Genomic DNA, 25,912 nt, shown 5'->3' with positions numbered 1-25,912 from the left:
AAAGGTCAAACATGTAAAATATGCAAGGGCTTTAAATTTATAGCAATGGAAAACAGATTGATGTATTTTTTCATGCCTGTATGGGAGCATCCTGGCTATTGTGTTTCAGTGTGTTTGAGATGGATATTTCTTTGTTTAAATTGGCAAAATAGATGAAAGGAGGATTAAAATTATTGCAACCTGCTGTCTCACACCCCAGCACAGAGCAGTGGAATAAAAGACAAAGTGGGATCCAAACTGCTATTCTGGATGGATGGATGGATGAATGGATGGATGGATAGATGGATGGATGGATGGACAGATGGATAGATAGCCTTAAATTATGTAATATACATACGTGTCATATTCCTTTTCAGATTCTTTTCCCTTAAAGTTTACTACAAAATATTAAGTAGGGTTCCATGTACTATACAGTAGGTCCTGTGTGTTTAATCTTAATGCCAACCTCCTAATTTATCCTTCCCCCACACCCTTTCCCCTTTGGTAACTGTAAGTTTGTTTTCTATGTCTGTGAGTCTAGTCTCTTTCTGTTTTGTAAATAAATTCATTTGTATCATTTTCTCTAGGTTTCACATATAAGCAATATAGGCTTATACATATAGCAACATAGGCTATTTGTCTTTCTCTGTCTGACTTATTTCACTTATTATGAGAGTCTGTAGGTCCATCCATGTTGCTGCAAATGGCACTCCTTGCTTTTTTTAATTAAAACAATTTGCTCTGTGATAATTTGCCATCCATCCAGGGGTATGTACATTTATAAACCATATTGAAGGCAAATGTTGCAATATCCAGTAATAGATCTTTAAATGACACCAATAAGGAGCCATTTTTCGGAATAAAGATGGAAATAGACAAAGAAGTATGAACTTAGGATAGCCCAGGAGTGTGAACCTTAGGTGTACAAGAAGGAAAGACACCATCTTAGTTTCAGAGGATGTTTCATAAACCATCCTTTTTATCAAGTCCTCCCTTATATAAAATTACTACATGGTACATGATATTAGTATTTATCCACTTGCCTTCCTGGTGTGCTTTAACATTCTCCATGAGCATTCATTGTAAAGCTTCAACTTGACTATGGAATCAAGTTTAAAACATTTATTTACTATCACTTGCTAAAATGTTCAGAAATCCTAATTAGCAGTTGACCATCATAACTACATCTCAGTTAGTTAATACAATTTGTAGGGACCATTATCTATAGACCAGTTATAGTCAATATGTGGGCTTCATGCATATCAGGGAATTTTTTTCCTATGCCTGATTGAAATTTTTAAAAAGAACTTCACAATGGTATGTTAAAGAGTTGCATCTTAAAGATTATTTTCCAGAAAATTACAACTACTTGACTGTCATGTCTTGACATTCACTGATCAGACTCTGGGAACTTGCCAAGCATGGAGGTTAAAAAGGAAGTTACTTTCTGCTTCAGGATTTCCAAATATCTGGCAAAAATCTGAAGAACATTTCTCCTAGTACTATCTCTAGAAGGCAAGGCTGTTTTGCTATCATTTCTCTTTTTTTCTACTTTTTACTTCAATGTTAACACATTCTATTCATCATTTCACCCCTCTAGTCTTAGGGTATAAATCAAGATCTGTAAAATCGTTCAATAACAGTTTAACTGCCCCAGAGGAAAAGGGGACTTTTCTCTTTTGAAAGCCAGGGGGAAATGGTGGCATTTAAACTCTTGTTGGGTGTTTTTTAAAAAGAAAAAGCACAATATGTACTCTCAAAAATAAATTCCTATGGACCTTTATTTCCCTTCAAATTTGCTGACTGAAATGATTAAAAATATAGCTAGATTCAGAGCAAGTGAAATGCTGTAATCAGATGTGGTTTGAGCTTCAGCATTTTATGTTTGTATCTTTTGGAAAGACTTTGTGTAGAACTTGCTGGTATTTTGGTATGTACCCAAGAGATATTATAGTTCATATGTCATTCATAATCATCCAAAAGAGTGCCAAGTACTGTCTCAAAAGCAAGCTTAGCTAGGTTTTCTTACCAAACCATGTGGACATGGGAAGTGCAGACAGGCCCCTCAAATTATGATCAAAGCTTCCATGTCAGGGTGAGAATCTCTTTAAAGTTTTAAAATTTGGAATTTTCATTGTTTGTCTGTTTCTATAGGCTTACAAAGTTAATCTGTTACACTTTGTTCCGGTACATACTGTCTGCCTTATAAACAGAATCAGTAACATGCTATCTTTTATGACAAAGGCAGTGTGATATCTATGTATTCTACTACATATTTTTATCACATGCAGTGACTAATTGGACTTTTTAGTGTTGGCATTTTTTATTTTTTTCTAGCTAATTAGAAATGTGTTGGGCCTTAATAGAGGTGAATTTCATATAGAAAGCTGGTCTTTGCAGGTGTTTGTATACCCTCTACAATAATGAGATGACCTGGCTTCTTGTCCTGGTTCTGACATTACATCTATGTGCCTTTGGATAAGTCATCATCCTTCCTGAGCCAGTGTTTCCTCATAACTGAAAGGCGTTAATCATTTTACCTCTTGCAGGATTTTGGGGAGTAAATAGGAGAGAAGGAAAGATATAAGTAAAGGTGTGATAAAAAAAAAAGGATGTAAATCAAAGTAGATGTTACATAAGACCTTCCACCAGAGCATCCTGAAAGACCTTGAGGAAAAACAAGCTGCTAGAAGGTACCGTTGAATGGATGGCAAGTAATCACAGAGCCAATTATTTTAATTTTTTAAAAGAAAGGAATGCCATTTGCAGGAACATGGATGGACTTAGAAATTATCATATGAAGTGAAGTAATCCAGGGAAACAGTCTAAAATAAATGAACTTATTTACAAAACAGAAATAGATTCAGACATAGAAAACAAATGTATGGTTACTAAAGGGGAAAGGAAGCAGGGGGATAAATTAGGAATTTGGGATCAACATATACATACTACACATATAAAATAGATAATCAACAAGGACCTACTGAATAGTACATGGAACTCTACTTAATATTTTGTAATAACCTGTAAGGGAAAAGATTCTGGAAAAATATATATATGTAACATAATTTAAGGCTATCTATCCATCCATTCAGGATAACAGTTTTGGATCCAACTTTGTCTTTTATTTCACTGCTCTGTGCTGGGGTGTGAGATAGCAGGTTGCAATAATCTTAATCCTCCTTCTATCTAGTTTTCTAGTTAAAACAAAGAAATATCCATTTCAAGCACATCCAAACAGAACATCCAGGATGCTCCCATAGAGGCATGAAAAAATACATCAGCCTGTTTTCCATTGCCATAAATCTAAAGCCCTTGCACATGTTGTATGTTTGACCTTTCGCTTGCTAGGTACAAGAATCTAGTAGTTCTCAACCAGAGGAGAGAGCCTCCAAGGGGACATTTGACAAGGTCTGGAGACATTCTTGGCTGTCATCACTAGGGGCAGAGGGACAACTGACATCTAGTGGATAGAAACCAAGGATGCTGCTGAACATCCTACAACACACAGGAGAACCCCCACAACAGAGAATTATCCAGCCCCAAATCTCAGTAGTGCCAGGGTTGAGTTCAGTGTCCCATTCATGTTGACTTGAGCCTGTGCTTCAATAGAAATAACTGTAGTAAGAGAGATATAGTGACTCTGACCTTCTCAGGGTGAGGGATTTGAAAGAATGTGAGACAACTTATGAAAATGAAAATACAACTTATCAAAACTAGTGGTATTCAGTGAACAAAATAAACAGAGGGTAATTGACAGGATTGAATGTACATATTGGGGGAAAATATCTAAAAGCAATAATCTAAGCTCCCAATTTAGGAAACTAGAAGAAAACTAGCAAATTAAATCCCAAATAAGGAAAAGAAAAGAAATAATAAAAATTAGAGCAGAAATCAGTGAAATTGAACATAGGAAATCAATAGAGAAAAATCAACAAAGCTAAAAGTTGATTTTCTGAAAAGAACAATAAACTAGGCTAACTAAGAAATAAAGACAGAAGACACAAATTACTAATATCAGAATTGAAAGAGGGGACATCACTAAAAAAATCCATGGATAATAAAGGAATATTATGAATAACTCTGGAGAAGGCAATGGCATCCCACTCCAGTACTCTTGCCTGGAAAATCCCATGGACAGAGGAGCATGGTAGGCTTCAGTCCATGGGGTCGCGAAGAGTCGGACACGATTGACTTGCACTTTTCACTTTCATGTATTGGAGAAGGAAATGGCAACCCACTCCAGTGTTCTTGCCTGGAGAATCCCAGGGACGGAGGAGCCCAGCAGGCTGCCATCTCTGGGGTCGCACAGAGTCGGACACGACTGAAGCAACTTAGCAGCAGCAGCAGCATGAATAACTCTATGCCCACAAATTTGATAACCTAGTGAAATGTACAAATTCCTTGAAAGACACAATCTGCCAAAACTAACACAAGAAAAAAACAGACCACCTGAATAGGGTCTATTTCTTTTATTAAAGAAATGGAATCAATAATTAATAATTTTCCAGAGCACAAGACCCAGATGTGTTCACTGGTGAATTCTATCAAACAGTTAATGAAGAAATTGTGTCAGCTTTCTATAGTCTCTTCCCAAAGAAATAAGATGAGTAAATAACTTCTAATTCATTCTAAGAGATCAGCATTGTCTTAATACCAAAAATCAGACATATATGACAAGAAAACTATAGGTCAATATTTCTCATGAACAGAGATATAAAGATCCTCAACAAAATATTAACAAATCAAATCAAACAATGTATAAGAAAAATTACATGACACAAAAAAGTGGGATTTATCCTAGGCAACCAAGGCTGGTTTAACATTGAAAAAATCAATTAATGTAATCTACATTCCAATATCTGTCTAGTTAAAGCTATGGTTTTTCCAGTAGTCATGTATGGATGTGGGAGTTGGACCATAAAGAAAGCTGAGCACAGAAGAATTGATGTTTTTGAACTGTGGTGTTGGAGAAGACTCTTGAGAGTCCCTTGGACTGCAAAGAGATCCAACCACTCCATCCTAAAGGAAATCAGTCCTGAATATTCTTTGAAAGGACTGATGCTGAAGCTGAAACTCCAATACTTTGGCCACTTGATGTGAAGAACTGACTCATTGGAAAAGACCCTGATCCTGGGAAAGATTGAAGGCAGGAGGAGAAGGGGATGACAGAGGATGAGATGGTTGGATGGCATCACCGATTCAATGGACATGAGTTTGAGTAAACTCCAGGAGCTGGCCATGGACAGGGAGGCCTGGCGTGCTGCAGTCCATGAGGTCGCAAAGAGTCCGACACAACTGAGTGACTGAACTGAACTGATTTTGAGTTATTGAATTGTTTGGTGGCTAAGGACAAAGTAGATAGTGCCATATCAAAGTGTTTCATTTATATTCAGGACAGGAAGATTTTTTCCAAGTATTTTCCAATTCTTATAACATTGAAACACCTAGATTTTCGTTTCCTTTTTCCAAATGATCATCACTGCTATGAAGAGCCACTGGAGCACAGAGATGTTGTTTCTACGTTCTATGTCATATGTTGTCAAACACATGAGAAAAAAAAATTAACTTTAGAATATTCACTCATCCACATATTTACAACAATGTTAATTTTTCAGTTAGTTATTCTCTTGATTTTTAAAGGGTCATTTGATGATTATTCATCAATAACCTGTTGTCTAAGAAATAATTAACAAAGAGACATGTAGGAGCCTTTTAAATAGGTAGATAGATTTATTACAATTAATGACACTCAAAAGTTCATCCAGTGTTTGTAAATATGTCTCCAAGAAAATTTTCTGAATCTCTCATCCATGAGATCACAATCTGCTTAAAATCTGGTAAAGCAGAAAGACTGTTTGGCCTTCACAAACCCAAGAAAGAGATGGACTGAATTTTGTCTGTCTTTCTTCTCCCATGTGCTGGCTGGCCAAGTTACTTGTGTTAATAAGTGTTCTACCACAGACACAATCACATAAACTTTTTGCTTTTCTTCCAGACTGTTGACAACATACATAGGCTGACTCTTTATAACAGTGATCATCTCATGCATTCAGTAAATTTAGATGAACTGTAAACAACCTATGTTATTCTTGATGAGTAAGCAAGATTGTTACGGACATTCACTGTCACAAACTTTACAAAAACACCAGGGAAATTGCTCTAGTGAATGAAAAAAGTCACCTGAGGATCAAATATGCTATTCAGTCCTCAATAAGAATTTAGAAAAGCAAGCCAAGTATACACTGATAGATAAATGGATAAACAAAATGTGATATACATATCACATAAACAATAGAATGGGAAAGACTAGAGATCTCTTCAAGAAAATTAGAGATACCAAGGGAACATTTCATGCAAAGATGGGCTCAATAAAGGACAGAAATGGTAGGGATCTAACAGAAGCAGAAGATATTAAGAAGAGGTGGCAAGAATACACAGAAGAACTGTACAAAAAAGATCTTCACCACCCAGATAATCACGATGGTGTGATCACTTACCTAGAGCCAGACATCCTGGAATGTGAAGTCAAGTGGACCATAGGAAGCATCACTACAAACAAAGCTAGTGGAGGTGATAGAGTTCCAGTTGAGCTATTTCAAATCCTAAAAGATGACGCTGTGAAAGTGCTGCACTAAATATGCCAGCAAATCTGGAAAACTCAGAAGTGGCCACAAGACTGGAAAAGCTCAGTTTTCATCCAATTCCAAAGAAAGGCAATGCCAAAGAATGCTCAAACTACCGCAGAGTAGCACTCGTCCCACACCCTAGTAAAGTAATGCTTAAAATTCTCCAAGTCAGGCTTCAGCAATATGTGAACCGTGAACTTCCAGATGTTCAAGTTGGACTTAGAAAAGGCAGAGGAACCAGAGATCAAAATGCCAACATCCACTGGATCATCGAAAAAGCAAGAGAGTTCCAGAAAAACATCTATTTCTGCTTTATTGACTATGCCAAAGCCTTTGACTGTGTAGATCACAATAAACTGTGGAAAATTCTGAAAGAGATGGGAATACCAGACCACCTGACCTGCCTGTTGAGAAACCTATATGCAGGTCAGGAGGCAACAGTTAGAACTGGACATGGAACAACAGACTGGTTCCAAATAGGAAAAGGAGTATGTCAAGGCTGTATATTGTCACCCTGCTTATTTAACTTATATGCAGAGTACATCTTGAGAAACGCTGGGCTGGAGGAAGCACAAGCTGGAATCAAGATTGCCGGGAGAAATATCAATGACTTCAGATATGCAGATGACACCACCCTTATGGCAGAAAGTGAAGAAGAACTAAAGACCCTCTTGATGAAAGTGAAAGAAGAGAGTGAAAAAGTTGGCTTAAAGCTCAATGTTCAGAAAACTAAGATCATGGCATCTGGTCCCATCACTTCATGGCAGATAGATGGGGAAACAGTGGAAACAGTGGCTGACTTTATTTTTCTGGGCTCTAAAATCACTGCAGATGGTGATTGCAGCAATGAAATTAAAAGATGCTTACTCCTTGGAAGGAAGGTTATGACCAACCTAGATAGCATATTTAAAAGCAGAGACATTACTTTGCCAACAAAGGTCCATCTAGTCAAGGCTATGGTTTTTCCAGTGGTCATGTATGGATGTGAGAGTTGGACTATAAAGAAAGCTGAGTGCCTAAGAATTGATGCTTTTGAACTGTGGTGTTGGAGAGGACTCTTGAAAGTCCCTTGGACTACAAGGAAATCCAACCAGTCCATCCTAAAGAAGATCAGTCCTGGTTGTTCCTTGGAAGGACTGATGTTGAAGCTGAAACTCCAATACTCTGGCCACCTGATGCGAAGAGCTGACTCATTGGAAAAGTCCTGATGGTGGGAAAGATTGAAGGTGGGAGGAGAAGGGGATGACAGAGGATGCGATGGCTGGATGGCATCACCGACTCGATGGACATGGGTTTGGGTAGACTCCGGGAGTTGGTGATGGACAGGGAGGCCTGGCGTGCTGTGGTTCATGGGGTCACAAAGAGTTGGACATGAGTGAGCAACTGAACTGAACTGATATACATATAATAGAATATTATTCAGCCTTAAAATGTAAGGAAGCTCTGACATACACTATGACATGAATGAGCCTTCAAGTTATTATATGAAGTGAAACAAGTCACAAAAGGACAAATACTGCATGATTCTACAAATGTGAGGTACCTGTAATAGTTAAATTCACAGAGCAGAAAGTGGAATGATGGTTACCAGGAGCTGGGGGTAGGTATATTATTGTTTAATGAGTATAGAGTTTCAGTTTGAAAAGATAAAAAATGTTCTGGAGATGGTGGTAGTTGTTGCACAACAATGAGTTTACTTAATGGTACTGAACTGTACACCTAAAAATGGTAAATTTTTTGTTATTAATATTTTATCACACTAAACACACATGTACTCACTCACTCCAAGGTTTCAAAAGCTTCGCTTTAATTCTTTAGCTCTTTGTTACTCAGTCACTAAGTCACATCTGATTCTTTGTGACTCCATGAGCTGCAGCACACCAGGCTTCCCTGTCCTTCACTATCTCCTTTATTCATTACAATATTATCACAAGTAAGAAAATATACAATAGGAATAATTATCATTTACTAAGGATTCATTGCATTCACTTTGTATTGAGAAACATTAAATTGTGGGTTATGTTTAGATCTCAACATCCTAGAGCATAAATATTATATTATAAATGTTTTTGTGATAACCCTATATGCGAGACAGAATAAGAGACACAGATGCATAGAACAATTTTATGGACTCTGAGGGAGAAGGTGAGGGTGGGACGTTCTGGGAGAATAGCATTGAAACATGTATATTATCATATGTGAAACAGAACACCATTCCATGTTTGATGCATGAGACAAGGGCTCAGGGCCGGGGCAATGGGATGACCCAGAGGGATGGGATGGGGAGGGAGGTGGGTGGGGGGTCCAGGAAGGGGAACACATGTAAACCCATGGCTGATTCATGTCAATGTATGGCAAAAACTATTACAATATTGTAAAGTAATTAGCCCCCAACTACAATAAATAAATTTATTAAAAAAAAAAATTCATATGTTGAAACCATACCCCTGAATGTGATGACATAAGGAGGTGGGGCCTTTAGGAGGTGATTAGGATTTGATGAGGCCATGAGGACAGAGTCCACGGGAATAGAATTAGTACCTTTAACACAAATTACTATGTTGGCCCAACAATATCCTGAAATTGGGAGATGTGTTCCCACTGACACAAGTCTTATTTTGAATTTTTGTTGCTGTTGTTCAGCTACCAACTCGTGTCGACTCTTTGCAACCCCACAGACTATAGCACATCAGGCTCTTCTGTCTTCCACTAGCTCCCAGAGTTTGCTCAAATTCATGTCCATTGAGTTGGTGATGCTATCTAACCATCTCATCCTCTGCCACTACCTTCTCCTTTTACCTTCAATCTTTCCCAGCATCAGGGTCTTTTCCAATGAGTTAGTGCTTCACATAAGGTGGCCAAAGTACTAGATTTTCAGCTTCAGCAACAGTCCTTCCAATGAATATTCAGGGTTGATTTCCTTTAAGATTGACTGGTTTGATCTCCTTGAAGTCTAAGGGATTCTAAAGATTCTTCTCCATCACCACAATTTGAAAGCATCAATTCTTCGGTCCTCTTCTTTATGTTCTAACTCTCATATCCACATATGACCACTGGAAAAACGATAGCTTTGACCATACGGACCTTTGTCGGCAAAGTGATGATTCTGCTTTTTAACACACTGTCTAGGTTTGTCATAGATTTCCTTTCAGTTCAGTTCAGTTGCTCAGTCATGTCCAACTCTTTGTGACCCCATGGACTGCAGCATGCCAGGTCTCCCTGTCCATTGCCAACTCCCAGAGTTTACTCAAACTCATGTCCATTGCTTTGGTGATGCCATCCAACCATCTCATCCTCTGTCATCCCCTTCTCCTCCTGCCTTTAATCGTTCCCATCATCAGGGTCTTTTCCAATGAGTCAGTTCTTTGCATCAGGTGGCCAAAGTATTGGAGTTTCAGCTTCAGCATCAGTCCTTCCAAAGAATGTTCAGGACCGATTTCCTTTAGGATTGACTGGTTTGATCTCCTTGCAGTCCAAGGGACTCCCAAGAGTCTTCTCCAACACCACAGGTCAAAAGCATCAGGCTTCAGCACTCAGCTTTCTTTATAGTCCAACTCTCACATCCATACATGACTACTGGAAAAATCATAGCTTTGACTAGATGGACCTTTGTTGGCAAAGTAATGTCTCTGCTTTTTAATATGCTTTCTAGGTTGGTCATAACTTATCTTCCATGGAGAAAACATCTTTTAATTTCATGGCTGCAGTCACCATCTGTAGGCATCAGCTTTCAGCTTTCCTTTAGGTTTTTTTAAAATTAGTAGCTATGTTTGTAAAACAACTGAATACAGTAGTTTTAATTTTCCTTATCAAGCAAGAAAGCAAGAGCCACAGCTCAGTGTGTCTGAGATCATCAAACTGGAAGCTTATAAGGCTATTTTGAAAAATTCAGCATTAGATATTTTATTTGTGAAATATTCAAATACAATATTATAAGTTTCTACCTTCTCACTGATATCCCAAGGGAATTCAAGAAGCCATTTGCAACAGAAGATAAGTGAAAATTTCTCTTTTGAAAACTGAGTTATAAGACAAATATCCTAGCACTGCCAGACATAATTCAGAGACACAAAGAAGTTACCTGCTTTTAACTTGCATTTAAAAATTCACTTGTCCATTTTTTTTGTTAGGGAAAGCAGTTGAGTTAGACAAACTCTGAATTATATAGCTCAGTAAAGACAGTCATCAGCCAGCTGTAGCATTTTCTTAAGAAATGGATTTCTTTGGAAGATATGTATGTGTGTGTGCATGTGCACACATGGTTTGAGAAACTAGCAAGAAGAAAAGAAACATGCAGAGCAAAAAATACAAACATTTCTGGTAGTCACTTTTTAAAAATTATAAAGCTCAGCATTCATCAAAGTTTAGTCTATTAATAATTTCCTCAGTAGAAAATATCTAAGGGTAGAGTTTGACTGATTTTTACAGAAAGAGAATGGAAATCTTTCAAAACTGTTGGTAAGAATGATTCATACTTCTTGCTTTGTGAAGAAATCATTGTGAATGTTAAATTATATTCATTGTGCTGCCTAAAAAGGTTTTTCAATGCTTGTCATTTTTTTTCACAGCAAAAAAGGATTTAAAGGATGTCAGTTACACTTACTGATTTCAAGTACAGTATTTGTTGAAAGCAAATGTGCAGATCAAGATTATTCTGTCTTTTCAAACAAAATATCTGTTTTTTTATGGATGGATATTATTTAAAGGGCATTACACCTAGCTATTGCCAAACTTCAAAGTGAGAATAACTTACTAGTTTTCTGGATAAGGGACTCATTTACCAGTGCCAACTTGGTGGTGATGGATTACTGATTGAATTGCACTGGATTTATTTAAATTCCCCTGACAAAGAAAGACTCAATTAAATGCAATAAATTGGAATATAAAGAAAGAATGGGGAGCAGGGAATAGGATTAACATCCCCAAAGTGTAGGAGGAGGTTAGTATTATAGTTGCTTTTTAGTCTCTAAGTCATGTCCAACTCTTTTTAGATCCCATGGACTGTAGCCCACCAGGCTGCTCTGTCCATGGCATTTCCTAGACAAGAATACTGGAGTGGGTTGCCATTTCCTTCTCCAGAGGGTCTTCCTGACTCAGGGATCAATGCAGATCAATGCAATGCAGACAGCTTCTTTACTGCTGAGCCACAAGTCACCTGATTTTTAAAAAGATGCAAAACCTAGGTAGGACGGTAGCTGTTTGTCAGCCACTTTATGTTCTTTTTACTCAATTCACTCTCTTGAAGCTGTTATATTTACTGAACTAAAACAACTGTAGAGAAGCCAATGAATGTTCTTCCTCTGGACTACTAACAATCCTATTTATTGAGCGGGTGTCATAGGTAGAGCTTATTTTTCTGTGTTTGGGTACATTTTCAAAACAGAGGCTCTTAAGTTCAAATTCAAAATAGTCTTTACCATGCCTTGCAAACAAAGAAAATTATTTGGTAATTGGAAAATGCTCCAGGCAAAAGGATGGCTGAGATATTACTTGGAGGATGTTAATTCCCAGAAGAGGGTAGATAAGCCAATTGCTCTAAGTGATTCCTCTACAGTCTTGCTGTTTCCTCTCCCATTATTATGTAACTGAAAAGAAGTTTTAAAAAAAGATAAGAAAAAAATACACACAAAAAAACAAAAAACCCAGCTGTGGAGTGGAAGAGGAAGCAACTCAGAGATATATGTAGTAAGAAAGACTGGTGGAGGGAGAGGGCTAGAAATAAGGTTTATTCTCAATTAACTCAACAGGATGGGGACCTGTCTGGTGGTCCAGTGGTTAAAAATCCACTTTGCAATGCAGGGGATGTGGGTTTGATCCTTGGTTGAGGAACTAAGCTTCCACAAACCTTGGAGCAACTAAGCCCAAGCACCACAACTAGACAACCCGTATGCCACAACCAGAGAGCACACATGACTCAGTGAAGATCCCAGGTATTGCAACTAAGAACCATCACAGCTAAATAAAATAAATAAAAATTCACCTTGATATACAGGGAGAGGGCACAGGAGTTTTGTTTTCTTTCATTTTAGCATGAATTTGGTAGGCACGTCCTTCTCCTGAACCTCCTTCTCTGAGTTACATCTCCTCCACTATCAGCTTGGATGCTATTAACATATTGGATCCTGGGCAGCTGTCCAGTTATCTCCATTCTAGGGACATCTCCATCGTGATAGACCCTTGAGATTTCTATGAGCTTATTGCTATGGAAATAGTTTTACAGGATTTAAAACCTTAGGAAATGCCTAAAGGTCTGCAACTTGTTTCAGATCCAAAATAAATCTCTCCCTGGCATAAGCTACTTAATGCTCTTCAAAATGAATTAACTCATTCTTTAAATAAAAATCATATTGTTGAAAAATAAATTCTGTTATTCAAACTTCTGAAAAAAAAATACTTTGGGGGCTTGTCTTTTCCTTGTTTGAGAGATTTTTTGAATTTTAGAGAGGGTGGCTATGAGAAGTTTTTCTGAATTTTTAGTTCTGGGAATTTTTATAGAAGGAATTTTCAGTTCTCATACAGAATGAGAAGCTCCTACACAGCTGCCTCTTGTTCCCAAGAGCATCTAAACCAAGGTTAGCAGCACAGGGATACATTAGCTTCCTACTGCTACTGTCAACAAATTACCACTAACCTGTTGGTTTAAAACAACATACTTAAAACACAAATTTATCTTACAGTTCTGTAACAGCAGAAATAGAGACACAGATACAGAGAACAAATTTATGGATACCAAGGGGGAAAGGGGGTCAAGATGAATTCAGAGATGGGGATTGACAGTTATACACTATTGATACTATGTATAAAACAGGGCTTCCCAGGTGGCTCAGTGGTAAAAAATCTGCCTGCCAATGCAGAAGACACAGGAGACTCAGGTTCAATCTCTGGGTCGGACACAACAGAGCACATAAAATAGATAATATATAAGAACCTACTATATAGCTCAGGGAACTCTACTCAATGCTCTCTGGTGACCTAAGTGGGAAGAAAATCCAAGAAAGAGGGGATATATGTGTATGTATAGCTGATTCACTTTGCTGTACACAAAAACTAACATGACATTGTAAAGCAACTATACTCCAGGCAAATCAATGCGTTTGGAACCAAGCAGAATACTGTGGGCTCCGCTCCCTCCTCCCACAAGTAAAAAGGCTCCTCCATGCTTCTTGTCTCTTGTTTGTAGAAAAGCTGATGTCTCCCAGCCCTTCCTGGGTCCCAAAAGAGCAAGTTCAAGCAATTAAGGATTAGGACAGCGGAGTCACAGATTCAGTGTCTAATATACATTTCTGAGTTGTTTTACAGGTATTATGACTGCTAGCAGAGGGGAAACGCCAACTGCACGATGACCAGACCGCAGCCATGATATCAGCTGCTCCGTCTTGATCACAAATGAGTCTATGGTTAGCAGCATTCCAAGAACTGGCCTTAAGAGAACGGGATGAACACTACTGCTCATAACAATCTGTATTTTCGTGGGCATCAAAATAATTGCAGCTTGTTCTGCTCATATATGTAAATAGGCAACTAAAACTGTCAGCAAAGACGTGCTTCAAACCCATGCCAATATCCTTCACATTAAATCCTCGATGCCCTTTCTCAGCATAAAGCAGTTATAGAAGACGGCCCTTCATCCCTAATCCCATCTAAATGGAATGATATCTGACAGGGGAGACTTGTAAGCAGTTCTTTGCGGAAATCGCCCACAGCAGGAAACCTTCTTTCCCATCAATTTAGCAAAACTACATTGTAACTAACTTTTAAATCATGTGCCCCCATGTTCTACTCATTTCCAGCCCAAGCACCCCTATCAGCTCTTATGATCACACAGTACCTTGCCTAACTTGTTGGTGCTTTCTCTAGATGAAAGAAATAGAGAAGAAGAATAAGTAAGGAACAGATGACCAGATCGCTTCCCATGTTCCCACTTCAGTAATCTCATGAACAAACTGTATGAACAAACTGTGTGAACACGATAGCATCTAAAGAAAGATCACAAGAAGTCGACAAGCCTGTATGCAGTGAGGGATGGTGATGACTCTGACCTCCTCAACTCAGTGATTAACTGTGATGATTTCCCTTTAAAAACTTTCATGGCTGAGCAGAATCTTTGCAGATGGTTTTGGGGGGGGCAGGTAATGAGTCCACCATCTGCATAGATTACCAGCATTCTGATTAAAAGCAATTTTCCTTTCTACCAACAACTGTCTCTCGGGTATTGATTTTTGAGCAGCCAGACCTGAGGTTCAGTAACTTGTTGCTTAACTATTTTGGATTCTTTAGAGGAGAGTCTGTCTCCTTGCCTTTTCCAGTTTCTAGAGGCTGCCTGCATTTCTTGGCTCCGGGTCCCCTTTCTCCAACCTCAAATCTCTCTGAATCTTCTTTCATCACATCTCTTTGACCACAGCTGGGGAAGGCTTTCCACCTTTAAGAACTAGTGATTAGATTTGGACCATCCAGATAATCCAGGGTAATTAAGAGAAAATGTTACGTATGTTTTTTTAAACTGTAAACCTTATTTTTTAAAAGCAAGATAGTTAACCTATCACTGGAACATTTAGGAAGTCAATCCTGAATACTTATTGAAAGCATTGAAGATGAAGTTGAAGCTCCAATATTTTGGCCACCTGATGAGAAGAGCTGATTCATTAGAAAAGACCTTGATGCTGGGAAAGACTGAAAGCAGGAGGAGACGAGGACAACAGAGGATGAAATGGTTGGATGGCATCACTGACTCAATGGACATGAGTTTGAGCAAGCTCCTGGAGACAGTGAAAGACAGGGAAGCCTGGTGTGCTGCAGTCTATGGGGTCACAAAGAGTCGGACACAAATGAGCGACTAAACAACAAAAACCCTGGCTAATTTGAATTAGTCTAATAACCTCAGATATGCAGATGATACCACTCTAATGGCAGAAAATGAAGAGGAACACAAGAACCTCTTGATGAGGGTGAAAGAGGACAGTGAAAAAGCTGACTTGAAACTTAAACATTCAGAAAACTAAGATCATGGCATTTGGTCCCATCATTTCATGGCAAATGGGAAGGGGAAAAGTGAAAACAGTGACATATATTATTTTCTTGGATTCCAAAATCACTGAGGGCAGTGACTGAAACCATGAAATTAGAAGGTGCTTGCTTCTTAGATGGAAAGCTATGACAAACCTAGGCAGCATATTAAAAAGCAGAGACATCACTTAGCCAACAAAGGTCTGTGTAGTCAAAGGTATGATATTTTCAGTAGTCATGAATGGATGTGAGAGTTGGACCATAAAGAAGGCTAAGTGCTGAAGAACTGATGCTTTCAAGTTGTGGTGCTGAAGAAAACTCTTAAGAGTCCCTCAGACTACAAGGAGATCAAACCAGTCAATCCTAAAGGAAATCAACCCTGAATATTTGTTGGAAGGACTGATGCTTAAGCTCCAATACTTTGGCCACCTGTTGCAAAGAGTCAACTCATTGGAAAAGACTCTGATGTTGGGAAAGATTGAAAGCAGAAGGAGAAGGGGATGAGATGGTTAGATAGCATCACCAACTCAATGGACGTGAACTTGAGCAAACTCTGGGATATGGTGGAGGACAGAGGAGTCTGGCATGCTGCAGTCCATGGGGTCACAAAGAGTTGGATATGACCTAGTGACTGAAGAACAACAAAAGATTTGGCTATGAATTAGTAATTACAATTGTCAGGAATTTTATTTTTAAATTTTAAGAAGCTAAAATTTTCTGAAAATTACAATTTTTTGTGTAGTATCTACACATTATAAGCCAAATAACATCAAGTCTGTTTTGAATTCTTGTACATATTTTTATGTAGTTATAACTATTGTGTCATTTTCATCATCATGGTTATTAATGTGCAAAATGGAAATGAGCACTTGTGTACCGTCTTTATGAGAAACTCTGGGTAATCTCCCCATCTCCAGGTTCTAAACCTTTATCACATCTGCACAGTCTCTTTTGACATGTGAGATAACATATTCACAAGCTTCCAAGATTAGGACATGTATATCTTTGGGCAGCCACTATAACTATAAAGAACAAATCTCAGGAAACCTTTGTAGCAAAGATGGGAGTGCGAAAAAGACAGCAAACCAACAGATCTGGTTATAAATAAGATTTAGAGGAATAAGATAAACAAGATATATGGATGCTAACATATTAATCACAGACATTGCTGATTATATCAGACATTTCTCTGTTATGTCACTTCAAATACTGTCAAAGCCCCACCCCTTACTTTCCATATTCTATGCAAATAGTAAGCAGGAAAGCAGGTGTGACTATATTTACTTCAGGCAAAGGAGATTACAAAACAAGGAATTTACTAAACTTAAAGAGGAATCATTCATCATTATAAAAGTATCAGTTCAATCATGAAGACATAACAGCCCTATATATGGATGGGTCTAGTAACAGAGCTTCAAGTGCATGAAACACAATTGATAGAACTAAGAAAGAAGTAAACCCATAAATATTGGCCTGTACTCTAACTTCTTGCATAAAACAGAACTAGTGGAGAAAAAATTAATACAGAATTTTAAAATATGAATAATATCAACCAGCCTGACTTAATTGGCATTCACAGAAACCCATACCCAATAGCTGCTGCACGCATGTACTTTTCAAGTGCATATGAGACCATTTACCAGGGTAGACCATACTCTGGGCCATAAAGCAATCTCAAAACATTTCAAAGGGCTAAAATAATACAAAGTATATTTTCTGATTAAGCAAGTATTAAAATAAATTTAACTATAAGACATTTTTTAAAATTACAAATATTGAGAAATGAGACAACATACTTCCATATAACACATGGGTCAAATAAGAAAAATTATGAGATGTTTAGAATGTTTAAAAACACTTCAAAATGATCTGTACTGGAAACAGAACATATGAAAATACACAAGAGAGGACTTCCCCCATGGTACAGTAGCTAAGACTCCATGCTCCCAATGAAGTTGATCCCTAGTTAGGGAACTAGAACCACAGGTTGCAACTAAAGATCCCACATGCCACAACTAAGACCTGGTGAAGTCAAATAAATAAATATTTTAAATGAGATAAAGTACATGAGATTCAGCAAAGCAGTGTTTAGAGGGAAATTAACAGCTTTTAATGCTTACACTAGAAAAGCAGAAAAGGTTTAAAATCAATGATACATCTTTCCACCTCATAAAGCCAGAAATTGATCAGAAAACTAAGTGCAAAGTGAGGAGAAGGAAGAAATAAGAGCAGAAACAATAGGGAAAATCATGGAACAATGGTATATAATTACTGCCAGCTTTTCTGCTTGTAGAATTTGTGCTTCCTGTTCCTGAAAACTCTAGCACCATCAGATGACAGAGATCCTTATTCTTGAGGAGAATACACCAGGGAACACTTCCACTGAACTTGAAGTTATGACTACCATGTGGTCACTTGAGCACTTCATGCCAATCGATCAACTAATAGAGACAAAATTACTGTGCTGGTGGAAGCAATTGCCAATGATTACCATGTGGAGTTAGGGTGACTGCTACACAATGGAGGCAGCAAGGACTGTATCTAGAGACCTGAGAATTTCTTGGAGCCTCTCTTGGTGCTTCCATACCTGGTGACAATGGGGAACAGGCAACCACAGGAAATATGGCCTGACAGAAACAAAGCAGATCCCTATAGGGAAGACCTGGGTGTCCCTACCAGGAAAGAAATCCGAATCAGCTGAAGAGCTGCCTGAAGGTGGGGAGAATCAAGACCGGGTGCTGGAAGGACAGAGATCATGAATATCAAATATTGCCTCAGGACTTCCCTGGTGGTCCTGTGGTTAAGACTCCATGCTTTCAATGCAGGGGACGTGGGTTCAATCCCTGATTAGGGAAATAGGATCCCACATGTACCATGTTGTTTAGTTGCTAACTCGTGTCTGACTCTTTGAGATCCCATGGACTGTAGCCCAGCAGGCTCCTCTGTCCATGGGATTTCCTAGGCAAGAATACTGGAGTGGGTTGCCATTTCCTTCTCCAGGGGATCTTCCTGACCCAGGGACAGAACCCTTGACTCCTGTATTGGCAGGCAGATTCTTTACCTCACAACTGAGCCAATAAGGAAGCCCCCATATGCCATGTGGCATAGCCTAAAAATAAAATAAATAAATGAAATAATTAAAAAAAAAAAACTTCCTCAAAACCAGTAGGGTTTAGAGATTGTTTCCACTGACTATCTTGGGTTAACTCTATGTGGAGTTTTTGACTGGCCACCACCATGCAGGGGCTTTGGTGTAGATGGAACTTTGAAGTAAAGGAGACCAAAATATATCTGAGGGGCAGATAGGGTCAACTGCTAACGGCCAGCACATGTGTGCTATTTTATATTCTTTCAGCCCATCTCTCACCCCAGCTACTGCTACGGAGACCAGTTTCAAGAGGGCATTAACTATCCTGCACTGAGCCTTGCTTCAGGTCCATGCTACATTCTTCCTTCTGTTGCCATCCATGTGATGGCACGGGACTGCCAGTGAACGCCCTTGGCACTCAGGCATCCATAACCTGAAGTGTGTGTGTGTGGGGGGGTTACTTATGGGACAGATGAATGACAGGGACAGAAGCACCCTCAGAAGGTCTTGTGTGGAAGCTGCCATGTGGCAGTGTTGAACTTAATAAAAACCCATTTTCTTATTGACGTTTTATCCTTCTCTGTTTCACTCCACCTGTCCTTCCCTCCTGCTTGCTGAGATCACTTCCCAAGTAAATTGACTTCACAGAGGCTTTTGTCTTAGACTCTGCTTGGGGAAACCCACATGGATCTTTCTAACAGAGAATGAATTTCCTCTGGCCACCCAGAGCTGCATTCATTCTTAATTTCCTTTAGAAACCATTCAGTGTAACTGGAAGTTGGTGTGCTTGGATAAGGCAACACCACTTTGGAGAATTTTAGGCTGGCTGACTGCCCTGGTGAAGACTTTCTGCTTTGTTGGCATTACTGCCAACAAATGGCCCGATTTTTTTAGTTATTTTCTTTTTAGGAGTTTGAAATAACACAGCTGATTACTTTGAAACAAATAAGCAAGGCAAAAATATAGCTAATCTTTTTACATTAACCCTGCTCAGAAGGTGCCTGGTACATTTCCAAGGTTTGGTAAATAGCCAGGGAATGAAAATATTCCTCCTTACCCTTTAGTTACTGTCATTTATTTTCTTTGCTGTTGTACAGTCTTGAAATCTTGTTTTCTTCCCTTGAAATGACAAGCGTATTTTCTTTGGCACGGGCCCAGAGGACAACAACGGTTAAACTTGCCGCTATGTGAAAGGGCTGTATTTGTTTAGAAGTTACTCAAAAGGCCGTGAGAGCAGGCGACCTGGATTATAGGAAGTAGCCCCAGGAAACTCAGAGTATTTTCTTTCCTGTCTTTTTGCCAGGATGCTAGTTTTTCTTTGGCCAATAGTAATTTGCAATAAGGTCAGGATTTCTTCTAGATGGAATTTCATAGGATGTCAACCACACTGTTTTCTTACAAGCAATTCTTTATCCTTAGAAGACTGGGAGGAGAAACTTTGAGGGGAAAAGGACGTATTTAGCTTAGGGCTCAAATGGTTCCTGATAATCTTCTCAGGTCAATTTTGGGAGACAAAGAGAAGAGATTGACTTCATACATACACATCCATCACACTTGAAGAGAGATCCAGACCATATTAAGATACAAAATCAACTTCAAGTAATATAGAAATTGCCCCTTGATGAACTCAAAAAGAGGAAAGGAATTAGAAATACAAAGCTGAAAATCAGGAGGCTTGAGAATGAACTTCAAGATGGTTCTGCAGACATTTTAAACAGAAAGCAGCTCACAACATTCAGTGATTAGCGGCCATGTGTTTTCTAAGTCACACAAGGCTACAAGGCTAGACACTCAGATTTCTCAAACTGGGAGAATTGTAAGATTTGATAACATTGATTGCAGGTTGGGGATTGGGGTTCAGAAAAGATGCATAGAAACTACTATGGTACTTTTGACTATCTTCACTATATGAGTAGGAAATTTCCTGAGTATCACAGATAATATGTAAGAACATTCCCAAACACGGAAGTACATTTCAGTGTTTACTTTGCTTTTTGAATCTCATAAAAATTAAGAAAAAATATCAAAGAGTCAGAAGCATTTAAGTGGTTTGTTTGTTTGTGAGAAATGGTATGTTTCCTGCAATATCAGTAAACAAAAGATGTCACACCTTCATCAGCGATTGCCGCCCTCCAACGTGAGCTGGTGAGCCCTGAGAGAACTCAGGAAGGAAAGAATATCTGCATCTAGCAGCCATCAGACTGAAGCCACTCCCTACAGTGAGCCCTGAGGAAACTCAGGGTGTGAAACCACAGGATACTGGCTCCAGATAGGTGAAGTGCATATCAAAGGAATGATTTCATTGAGCCCAGATTCTTTCATCTTCCCATGCACAGAAAAATGCTGAATTCTGTTTGAAAGGAGGAATACTTTCCTTTATGAAAGGAGGAATACTTCCATACCTTTAACTTGAGATATCTGGTTTCAATTTACAAAAATCTTTTGATGTTCAGACTACCTGCCCTTTGTTGCAAAGCTTCTCTATAAGCTGACCCCTCCCTTCACCTCCTTGGAGCAGCTCTCTTAGGCTTACTTGAGATGCTGTCTCCCAGGCTTGAAGTCCCCAAAATTCCCACTGATTGAAACATAACTCTCAGCTTTCAGCTTGTGAATATTTTTTAAGTCCACATTTATTTTGGCTATGCCATGCTACATGCAGAATGCAGGATCTTAGTTCCCCAACCAGAGGTCAAACCCAAACCCCGCCAGCAGGGAAGCATGGAGTCCTACCACTGGACCACCAGGGAAGTCCCTACAGTGAGGTTGAAGATGACAGCTTGCTTACCTTGATGAGTCCCCTTCTTGAATTCTGCTTATAGAATGCACTGTTCTGGTCATATCAGTCCAGTTTCTGCCTTCCAGGTTTTTTTTTCTTTATGAAACATTCTCTTTACTTACTTCCGGGAAACTTTTTGGATTCACTAGGCAACCCCAATGGTCCTATTCCAAATATGACCTTCAAGATTGTTTATTTTCCTTTTCAGCTCCAGGATATATGTAATCACATATTTTATTTCTGATCAGATTGGCTTTCTATTGATTTTAAGCATTAAATATTTCTTTTGTTAGTTTATGCCATTTTTACTTGCCTTATTCTCACCCGTGAGACAGGATAATCACTATGACTCTCATCTTAAGACATGTAAGTTGTAAGCAAGTCTAATAGAAGGTGACCTTAAAAAACAGGTTTATCTTGCAGAGATTAGAATTTAAGAGGCAAAAATGTGAAATTTCCCAGGTTCAATTCCTTCCATAAGATTACAGAGGATGAAAATTGATGGTTGAATTAACCATTGGTGTCAGCAAGAACTTCTTCAGGAAAAATGTATTGCAAATTTAGAGATGCAATCCATATTAATCTTTCTCATTTCACCAGCATGATAGTGCTTTGGCAATTAAAACTTTAATCATTTTTTTTAGAATAGGGTTGTTTCATTAAGTCAAACAGTTCTTTAACTTAATGACAAAGTCAGCTGAAATATTGGGTTGGCTGAGATGTCGGTATGGGAAAACCCAAACAAACTTTTTGGCCAACCCAATATTTGCTAATGTATAAACAAAATGGCTGGCTATTTAAAAAAACTTTTTGTTCTTCAGTTGGAAGTCTAGGCATCTTCTATAGATGCAAAGCTGGAGCAGAATGAACTGATGATGTCTTTTGGAGAATTAGAAAGGTTTCATTCATTCCACTTAAATTGACTTAAAGAATGTCAGTATTTTCTGAATCTCAAATTATATTTCTTCTGCCTGCTTACTTTTTTGGGGTTACACAGAATACTTCTTTAGTCTTTTATGTTGTTATCTACAGTCTTCTTCTCTTTTCACCCTTGATCCTTCTATTTTGTCTTTTTCTCTGTTTTACATTTTTAGTGTTTGGAAAAACAAAACAGAAAAACCACAAAGCTTACCATTTCCACCAAGGATAAATATAAGAACATCCCAGCAGTAACTGTTAAGATCCAGTTTTGAATACATGGATCCGTTGATACTGAGAGGCCAATATACAGTCCTATGAAGGCAGTTAAAGCACTTATAAAATTCATCAGGATGGCAATCTTAACAGGAAGTCCAGAGCTTAGGAGCACAGCAAAGTCTCCTGAAATTTAAGAGAAAAGAAAACAGAATTATCATTTAACCAATGATGCCTTTGTTAGAGTCCTGTGCTATTATGAAATCTGTTTTAAATTTCAGCAATTGGGGTTGATTTTATAAGTAAAATTGAATGATTGGTTAAAAAAACACTTTCCTATATTTCTCAAGAATTTATAGCCCAACTCTTTATACTTTAGGAAACTATGTTTCAAAAGTTCTATTCCTTTTACTGTTCCAAGAGTTAGCATATACAGAGAGAAGTGTGACATACTCTTTACTTCCTAATGTCCTATGACATTTTCAACTTAGATAAATGCAAATTAAAGGACTTGCTGCCCTGGGATTTCTAGATCTTTTTAGCTGGAAACTTGCCAGGCAAAATCCCAAGGTAGTAAACGTTATGTGGGTTTTTCTTTTTCTTCTTTTTAATTTATGCAGGAACTTCTGTGGGGAAAGAGAAAATGAAGACTTAATAGGAGATTTTTAAATTATTGCAAAAATTGGTTAGGAAAACACATTTTTCCTTTCAGTTCAGTTCAGTTCAGTTGCTCAGTCGTGTCCGATTCTTTGCGACCCCATGAACCGCACCACGCCAGGCCTCCCTGTCCATCACCAACTCCCTGAGTCCACCCAAACCCATGTCCATCGAGTCAGTGATGCCATCCAGCCATCTCATCCTCCGTTGTCCCCTTCTCCTCCTGCCCTCAATCTTTCCCAGCATCAGGGTCTTTTCCAATGAGTCAGCTCTTCGCATGAGGTGGCCAAAGTATTGGAGTTTCAGCTTCAACATCAGTCCTTCCAGTGAACACCCAGGACTGATCTCCTTTAGTATGGACTGGTTGGATCTTCTTGCAGTCCAAGGGACTCTCAAGAGTCTTCTCCAACACCACAGTTCAAAAGGATCAGTTCTTCGGTGCTCAGCTTTCTTTATGGTCCAACTCTCACATCCATACATGACCACTGGAAAAACCATAGCCTTGACTAGACGGACCTTTGTCGGCAAAGTAATGTCTCTGCTTTTCAATATGCTGTCTAGGTTGGTAGTAACTTTCCTTCCAAGGAGTAAGCGTCTTTTAATTTCATGGCTGCAATCACCATCTGCAGTGATCTTGGAGCCCAGAAAAATAAAGTCAGCCACTGTTTCCACTGTTTCCCCATCTATCTGCCATGAAGTGATGGGACCAGATGCCATGATCTTAGTTTTCTGAATGTTGAGCTTTAAGCCAACTTTTTCACTCTCTTCTTTCACTTTCATCAAGAGACTCTTTAGTTCTTCTTTACTTTCTGCCATAAGGGTGGTGTCATCTGCATACCTGAGGTTATTGGTATTTCTCCTGGCAATCTTGATTCCAGCTTGTGCTTCCTCCAGCCCAGCGTTTCTGATGATGTACTCTGCATATAAGTTAAATAAGCAGGGTGACAATATACATCCTTGACGCACTCCTTTTCCTATTTGGAACCAGTCTGTTGTTCCATGTCCAGTTCTAACTGTTGCTTCCTGACCTGCAGACAGGTTTTCTCAAGAGGCAGATCAAGTGGTCTGGTATTCCCATCTGTTTTACTGCCTTAGTGACTAGAGAAAAATGACCTTATTCTCTCCACATTTTTCCTCCAAAAGAAGGATGATCTTTTAATCTGAGAGGCTCTATTTCTTAGTTTTAGGGAATTAAGAAGAGTATGAAATTCAATAAAGACATACAATGAAAAAGAATATTAAAAAGAATGCATATATGTGTATAACTGAGTCACTGTGCTGTACAGCAGAAATGAACACAATATTATAAATCAACTGTATTTCAACAATTATAAAAATAAGAGGCAGCCTGGGGACTCTGTTTTCCTAGTTCTGTTGTGTAATTAATCTTATGAACAGATCTTAAGACATCCTTGTTGTCCTATCACAGACTGTCACCCACCTTTATTGGATTTTATCACAGTGGTCAAAACAAGACCATACATGGCTCCCAGACCATAAGTTTTGATGGATTCAGGAAGGCCCTTGGATAAACTCCTTAGAGAGGAATAGTCAATGATGATCAGTGATAGGACTTTGGGCAACAGACACAGAACCCAAGAGGTCAGGGGTGGCCCAAGTGGGAAATGTAAACATGAAAGTGAGATGAGAAAGTGACTACCAAGAAGAGCTCTCTCTCAAGGGCACATGTGTATCTGGGACCAGCCTCTCCTCTTTCTGGACCTGTTTCAGAAATGTCTACTCCATCTCTTCTTGGTTTCTGGGAGGCAGGATTTGAATTACACAGGTTATTAAGATTATCCAGAAAGAGAGTCTTTTGTGCATCTGCTACCACATGCCTGTCATTTCAATGTTACACTTGGCTTTAGACATTTTGTATAAATCAGGTTGATGAAACCATGGTTGGGCTTTAATTTAAATGTTATTTTATCTCATTGGCCTGTTTGCTAACATAATGGATCCAATTCCCCTCTTAATGTTTTCCCCACATTTCATATGCAAATTTGGAAGTTTTTGCTGATGTTCTTCAAAAGGAGGTTTCTCTGAAAGTCTCTCTGCTGTAGAGAATTCTCCAGAATCCAAAAAGAGTCACTTCTGGCTCCAAGAAATATAAATGAGGCTAATTGAATTCTATCTTGAGGTACAGGAATTTTCTTCCTACTTCTCTGCTTTTGATGGTTTAAATAAATTATGAATGGAAAGTATTCATCTTTCAATTATGTGTTGGAAAAAGGAGCCTAGTAAATCATGGCAAGAAATATATTATGATTTTCTCAACAAGAAGGAGGCAGTGATTCTACTCTCAGACTTACCCATTTCATGGGGAATTTCATGACACAAGATAGCAATAGTCGTGGTCACTCCCGCCTCGGATGAAGATGAGAAGGCTGCTCCTATTACTAGGCCATCTGCAAAATTATGCAGGCTGTCCCCAACCAGAATCATGATTGCTAGCAAGCTAATGGTTTTGCCTAAAGAACAAAATAAAGGTGTGAGAAGCATTACCAGAGCACAACAGTTCATGGAAGCCTTCAATTACAACCAATTGTCCCTTCCATCCTTGACATTCTTAAATCGCATCAGATTAAGTAACTCTACTTCGTTTCAGCTTTCAAACTAAGTCAGGACTAGAGATGCAATGTGGCA

The 25,912-nt window shown here is 38.7% G+C and overlaps 1 protein-coding gene across 3 annotated transcripts in view; it reads right to left on the bottom strand.

The window, feature by feature from the left end:
* The window catches only part of SLC39A12 (solute carrier family 39 member 12), a 97,477-nt gene that overhangs the window by 1,055 nt on the left and 70,510 nt on the right, over positions 1–25,912 (bottom strand). For all 3 annotated transcript variants that reach the window (XM_081553760.1, XM_081553761.1, XM_081553762.1), the window contains 2 exons: positions 25,579–25,737; positions 22,608–22,795 (listed from right to left, as the gene is read on the bottom strand). In XM_081553760.1, coding sequence (XP_081409886.1) covers positions 22,608–22,795; positions 25,579–25,737 — 347 coding nt within the window. The remainder of the gene's footprint in view (positions 1–22,607; positions 22,796–25,578; positions 25,738–25,912) is intronic.

Source organism: Giraffa tippelskirchi, chromosome 13, assembly GCF_054371585.1.
Source record: "Giraffa tippelskirchi isolate mGirTip1 chromosome 13, T2T-mGirTip1v1.2.pri, whole genome shotgun sequence".
NCBI lineage: Eukaryota > Metazoa > Chordata > Mammalia > Artiodactyla > Giraffidae > Giraffa > Giraffa tippelskirchi.
This window is presented reverse-complemented; position numbering and strand designations above follow the sequence as displayed.